We start from the raw sequence: 6,897 nt of genomic DNA, 5'->3' as shown, positions 1-6,897 counted from the left end.
CAGTTCTTGTATACATAAATAAATAAATCTTAAAAAAAAAATCTAACCATCCATATATTTTCAAGATTTATTTTCTAGTTTTTGATTATTTTGGGCCTGCTTTTACCAATGAAAGATCATGAAACCCTAGCATGTATGTCTTCATTAATGATAGTTTTAAAATATATTTATAATCTCCTGAAGGTACTACAGCACAAACTATTCAAAATTATAATATTAGCTAGCACAATCTTACCAAGATTATGTGTTTTCAGCTACTTTGGTTATATTTAATTATTTTATTATAATTATTATAAAACTTGCCCAAAACATACACACATATGTAATAATCTCTTGTAAACTTTCCTTTTTACTCCTACCTCTGGCAAGTCAGTTGTGTTTGTCTTCTCTGACAAGGAACTCTAGTAGCATCATATAATCTTTATATAGACATACACACCCTTGTAAATACATAAGTACTATTATGCACTTATATAAGTACTGTTATGCACTTTTATAAATTCAGTTAATTATTTTCTTTTTCTAAAAGGGTAGTATCAATTCTATTGTAGCTTGGAGTCCTAATGATAGTCAACTTTTTTTTTTAAGAATTTTGTAATCCTTTAAAATCTTTGGGTTATTGATCATAACTCAAGACTTCAACTTATGAAACTGTAGGGAACAGAAATACTCAAAATAATAAAGTGAGGTGAAAAACAATAGAGGATAATGATACTCATAGTATTTCAAACACTTGAATTTTAAAAAATTTTTTATCGAAATAACATTGCATTATAACATAAATTTCAAATATTTTAGGTTATATCTTGTTATGAGATGATGTGCTACCAGTATATATTTTTTCTTTTTTTTAGGATTTATTTTTTTATACAAGAACCGGGGTACAGGCCAGATGCACGGGAGGGTGAGAGGATTCACCAGAGACAGTGGGAAACAGAACAGGCAAACTGACTGAAATACACTGCTGAGGGGAGCAGCAGGCTAGACAGGAGAGGTCTGCCCCGCCATGTGGGTATCTCCGTGGCCGGCAGGGATCAAACCGGCACCGCAGAGGCTGCGGATAGCTTCACAGCGCTGCGTTCAACCTGCTGTGCCACCAGGGAGGCCCCAGCATTTTTATTCTTTGGTTTATTTTAACTTAATGTTGTGCAAGCGTTCTACCTATTCAAACTTGGAAGCGATTTTCATTTCTAAATAATCACGTTATTTTTGTCACATATGAATGCAGTAAATGTTTGCCAGCACCTTTAACATTTATATGTATTGTGGGCCTCCCCGGTGGCGCAGCGGTTGTGCGCTGGGTTGCGAAGCTGCCCCTGGCCTCTGCGGCACCGGTTCGATCCCTTTCTGCTCCCCGGCCACCAGAGGAGGGTCCCACATGGCGCCCAGACCTCTCCTGCCGCCCGCTGCTCCCCTCAGCAGTGTACTTGGGTCTTTCTGCCTGCTCTGCTCCCAGCTCTGGTTCTGGTGAATTCTCTCACCCTCCTGTGCCTCTGACTGTGCACAGTGCTTGTATAAATAAATAAATAAAATCTTTAAAAAAATTTATATGTATTGTAATGTATGTCTTATATGCACATTAAATCTCAGATATTTCTTGTTACCAGCCTGTTATAAAATGACACCAATACTTGCATTTTGAAAAATTCAGTGTTATGTCCACTGACTATGTGAATGGATAATTAGTTTAGGCAATTTTAGGGAACATTTGTAATGTTCAACAGTATCTAAAGAATCCAGTGAGAAAAACAGAAGTTAAAATGGATCTCAATGTCTTCTCATTCATTCTGGAATATGGAAAAGTCTGGAGAAGTCTATGAAGCAACAGGTTTCAGCCTTTTCAGGTGGCATTTAAGTTGCCTCAACAGGTGCAAGGCAGCTTGTTGCAGCTTTCTGTTTCCCAAAATGAGGATAAATGAGTGGCCTGAGGGAAAAACAGAGACTGCTAACATGACAGCAAAATGGGCTCGAATTTTCTGCGGCTCAAGGAAAGTCCATCCTATTAATACAGAGGAAGAAAAGTGAACCATGAAGAGGAAGAGGAACGACATCACCATTTTCATGGCCCGTTTGTGGGCCACTGTGCTGAGGTCACCAGAGCTAGAGTTTCGCCCCAGGTTTCTGGTGTGTCTAATCAAGGAGAGAAATAAAAGCAGCAGTGAGATTACAGAGAGAAGAAAGGGAATTAACTGGATCAAGCTGTCAGCAACCACGCGCTTAGTATACAGAGTTCTTATACCTGAGGCCCAAGTTGAGTTTCTGACATAAATGTTACCAACATTATTCCAAAAGCCATTAAATGTATCTGTTAATTGAAGGTCAGCCAAGAGAAAGAACAAAGACCCCAGAAGAAGCACAAGCATCAGCCTGCTAATTCTCCACTTCAACCAGACAAACCAGGGCTGGGAGAAATTGGCTATTTTAAGGAAGTAGAAAACACTTAGACAGGTAGCCAGCCAGGTAGTGAAGTGATTGTTCAGAATCCAAGCAATGCCAATAAATGTGGCTAGTTCATCAATGTCATAGAGATGTGGCCATAACGCCATTACAGATGAATCAAGTACCGTTATGCAGAGATGGCCAATTCTGGAGAGAGCCAGGCTGGTGAGGATACAGTCAGCTAATGAGAGCTTTTTACATTTGACCCAGTCCATACAGTTCACCAGCACAATGAAGCCATTCCCCGACACTCCAATCACAAATTCTCCTATTGCCACCAGCAGAAAAGTATTTCCAATTTCAGATGGCATTTCCGTAGAAAGAACCCAGAAAGCAAACTCTATGTCTTCTGATATTTTGCTGACAAAATATTGTAAAATAATATGAGTTTGATACTTGACACTTTTATGCTGAAAATGCTGAGTCTCATATACTAAAAAGATCTCCCCTGTGTTTTAGATTAATTCCAACTGTAGGTCTGAAATACTTGATCCGGTTTCACAGATCTTCGTGAAAAATTTTATTTCTCTCAATCAACTACTGATCCCCAAGGTAAGCAGTGAATGTGTCCATCATACTTGTTAGCTGCGAGTTTCCACTTGTGAGGATTTGTGGAGGAAGGAAGTCAGGTGTGGAAGAAGGAAGTCAGGTATGCAAGCATGCAAATTTGAGACAGATTTCTTTACACTGATTTGTACTTTCCTTTTCCATCGAAACTCAATACAGTTGGGATTCAAATTTCTTCATTTTAAAACTGTCCTCTAAAAGTAAGCTCTACACTGCAGACATTATTCATTAATTCCATATAAATGTGTAATAAAGAGAAGCAGCATCAAGGAGCTCAGACAGAAGTTGAAAAGTAACATTAAATAAACTATTGAGGGCCTCCCCTGCCGGCTCAGGCAGTTGAGCGCAGTGCTGTGAAGCTGTCCACAGCCTCTGCAGCGCCAGTTCGATCCCCAGCCACCGGCAAGGGTCCCACACGGCACACAGACCTCTCCTGCCCCGCCTGCTGCTCCCCTCAGCAGTGTGTTTCATCAGTCTGCCTGTTCTGTTCCCCGCTCTGGCTCTGGTGAATTCTCTCACCCTCCCATGCTTCTGACTGTGCCCAGTACTTGTATAAATAAATAAATAAATCTTTAAAAAAAAAAGCACCGTCAGCTTCACTATTTTTTGGTACACCGCATAACCTAGGAGTGTATATAGTTCAGTTTTCTACAAATGAAGGAGGGCAGGGAGAAGTCTTAATTCTCACATTATCCCCAGCCCCAGGGAACAGCCCTAGAGCAATGCCCATTCCCAGGGTTCCATCAAAATTTATCACCTTTTAATTGTGACAAGTTTTTGTTTCTTAAAGACAATCTGAAGAATTCATCAAAAAATGTAAGACCTTAAAAATTAAATTTTCATTTTTAAAGATTTCCATTATATAAACGTGTAGCATCTATACACTACGATAATCCCGAGCATCATATTCAAAATTTTATGTTCCCACATTTCACCTTAATTACAATTATAGTAATCATATCTAAAATCAGATGATAATATTCATAACACTATATATACATATCTATGTGTAAAATTTACATGACACATGTAGTATTCTCTTTTTTTTTTGAAGGATGTATTTACTTATGCATACAGAACTGGGGTGCAGACCAGAGGTGTGGGGGTGAGAGGATTCACCAGAGACAGAGTGGGGAGCAGAACAGGCAAATCTACCTGTACTATTCTCTTATAAACTATGCTTTCTAGACCTTTGTGTTGACCTGTCTCTGTTTGTTTCTCTGAGAACTCTAATGATCAGATTCCAGCAAAATTCATGTGCAAACACAAATGTGATCATTCTCAAAATGTAATTATGATCCATTTGTAGTAAAAATATAAGTGTGGTTTTGAACTAAAGGAAAATTTTAATTCTTTTGCATCACATGGTGGAAGCAATGATTTCTGCCACTCTGAAAATACATTTTGCATATCTCGGTATTTAGCAAAATTGATTAGTACCTGCATACATCAAAAATATGATTTAGAGCTTCAAATTTAGATAAGCATTGTAAAACACATTTCTACTTAAAGATGATTTATTGTATTTTGTATTCTCACATATCTCCTGTTCTATTATCAACGAAATTCCTAATGACAACAATGCAATGCTTTTTTTTTTTAAAGATTTATTTATTTGTTTGTTTGTTTATTTATACAAGCACTGGGTACAGTCAGAAGCGCGGGAGGGTGAGAGAATTCACCAGAGCCAGAGCAGGGAGCAGAGCAGGCAGAGTGACGAGGTACCCTGCTGAGGGGAGCAGTGGGCGTGGTAGGAGAGGTCTGTGCGCCATGCGGGACCCTCCTCTGGTGGCCGGGGAGCAGCCGGGGATCGAACCGGTGCTGCAGAGGCTGCGGGCAGCTTCGCAACCCAGTGCTCAACCGCTGCGCCACCGGGGAGGCCCATCAATGCAATGCTTTATCATTCAAAAAATTTTGGACTTTAAGAGCTGAGGTCATATTTTTCCCACCTGTAACCTTAGTTGCTCAATTAATTTTTCTATCAATATTTTGTAGATCTTGTACCCTGTTGATTTTGTAATTTATCTTGATTTTTCAAGAACTACATGCCTTTCTCCCCCTACGTGAGCTGCAATTACATACATCTTTTACATATAAAATGCTAAGTTAAATTCTCTTCGAAAGAATATTTGAAACTTCAAAAAATTGGTAACCAATATTTTTTTTAAAATGATTTCTTTTAAAATTACATTGGCTGACTATGTGTGAATTATTATCCAAGGCAACCTGCTCTAAAGAAAATTGCAGTTATGCTCAACAATGCTTAAAGAAACGCACAGGGGGGCGGGGGGTGGGGAGAGAAAATTGATTCTCAAAGTCTTCTCACTAAGTTTTTATCTTTGAAAAGACTTTGGAAATTCTATCTGTAAAGCTGACAGATTTTCTCTTCAATAAGCTTTTAAGATACCATATACTTTCAGGGCTGCCTGTCCAAGTTTCTTGTTTCCCAGAATCAAAATAAACGAGTGGCCTGTGGGAAGGACATACATTACTAACACGAGAAACCTTACAAACATGTCCCGCCACATCACAGAAAACGACCAAATTGCCAATTGCGTGGAAATAAAATGAACCACGGAGAGGAGGAGGAAAGACAGCAGCATTTTCATGGCCCTTTTATGGGCCTCTGTGCTGGAGTCCCGGGAAGCCATGGAGTTGCGCTGCAAATTCCTGGTGTGTCTCACCAAGGACAGAAACAAAAGGACCAAAGAGGTCAGGGACAGGAGGAAGGGGATAAAATAGGTCATGCTAAGAATAATCAGAGTGTTAACCTGGGAAGTTTTTCTTTCAGTTGGATGTGAAGTCAGATTACTTCCATCTAATATATAGTCACTAATGAAAAGTCTTTCTAGCAATAGCAAGTCAAAAATCAGAATGGCCAAAGAAGAGACCAGAGTCATTACAACCACTCTGTTCATTCTCCACTTCAGCCAGAGGAAGAAAGAGTGGGAGAACTGAGCAATCTTCAGGAGGTAGAAAATGCTGAGGCAGGTTGCCAGCCAGGTACTCAAGTGATTAGCTGCTCTCCAAAGCAAGCTAAAAAGCCTTCCTAGTTTATAAGTGAGGTATATTTGTGCACCTGGTCCCATCAGAAAAGATTCAAATAAATACACCACCAGCTGCATGATTCTGGAGAGAGCCAAGCAGGTGAGGATGAAGTCAGCCAGGGAGATCTTGTGGTTTTTGACCCATTCATAGCAGTTAACCGTTCCAATGAAAACATTCCCCAGTATTCCGACGAGGAACTCCACTATCGACAGAATCAGAAAGACTTCATCCAGACCCATGAACATTTCTGCAGAAAATAATCCACACTTCTAATCCTAGATCTCTGTAATAAATGTATAATCAAACTGTTGCAGAAGAGCATCCATTTCTGATACTTCTCTTCATTGCTTTGAATCCAATTCTAATCTTAAGCAGTACCTCCAGCACAGATGGGTGGGTACAGTCTCCTATACTAAAGGAAATTATTCATCTCTTATTATAATTCTGTTCTTAATCCAGAAGGATCTTCTAAAGTATACAGTCTCATATAGAAAATGCAGTTACTACTTTGAGAGAGCAACTAATTTCCAAACCAGTTTGTGTCCAGGTACCATTGGCACTGATTGCAGTTTTTCACTCATGGCAGTGATTAAAAGGTTAAAGTCAAATATGCAAGCATGCAAATTCAAGCCAGATTCTTTTTCACTTAATTTGCACTTGCCTCCTTACCTGAAATACTAGACCGTTTGGATCCAAATGTCTTAGCTGTTTTTCATAGAAAGCTCCAGAAATAATCTAGTTTGTTTTTTGGTTTTTTTTTTTTTTAAGATTTATTTATTTATTTATACAAGCACTGGGTACAGTCAGAAGCGCAGGAGGGTGAGAGAATTCACCAGAGCCACA

At 39.1% G+C, this 6,897-nt stretch overlaps 2 protein-coding genes across 2 annotated transcripts; both read right to left on the bottom strand.

Annotated features, from left to right (window-relative positions):
- Positions 1-1,814: 1,814 nt before the first annotated feature.
- On the bottom strand, positions 1,815-2,750 carry LOC311185403 (taste receptor type 2 member 42-like; the record flags this gene model as incomplete). The annotated part of the gene is made up of 1 exon (XM_084256031.1): positions 1,815-2,750. One exon carries the CDS (start codon positions 2,748-2,750, stop codon positions 1,815-1,817), a length of 936 nt encoding a protein of 311 aa, XP_084112157.1.
- Positions 2,751-5,393: 2,643 nt separating this feature from the next.
- On the bottom strand, positions 5,394-6,299 carry LOC311185402 (taste receptor type 2 member 42-like; the record flags this gene model as incomplete). Its single annotated transcript, XM_084256030.1, has 1 exon — positions 5,394-6,299. One exon carries the CDS (start codon positions 6,297-6,299, stop codon positions 5,394-5,396), a length of 906 nt encoding a protein of 301 aa, XP_084112156.1.
- Between the last annotated feature and the right edge of the window lie 598 nt (positions 6,300-6,897).

Source organism: Talpa europaea (genome assembly GCF_964194135.1).
Source record: "Talpa europaea genome assembly, chromosome: 15".
Taxonomy (NCBI): Eukaryota; Metazoa; Chordata; class Mammalia; order Eulipotyphla; family Talpidae; genus Talpa; species Talpa europaea.
The sequence above is the reverse complement of the archived record's forward strand: the minus strand, read 5'-3'. Positions and strand labels throughout refer to the sequence as shown.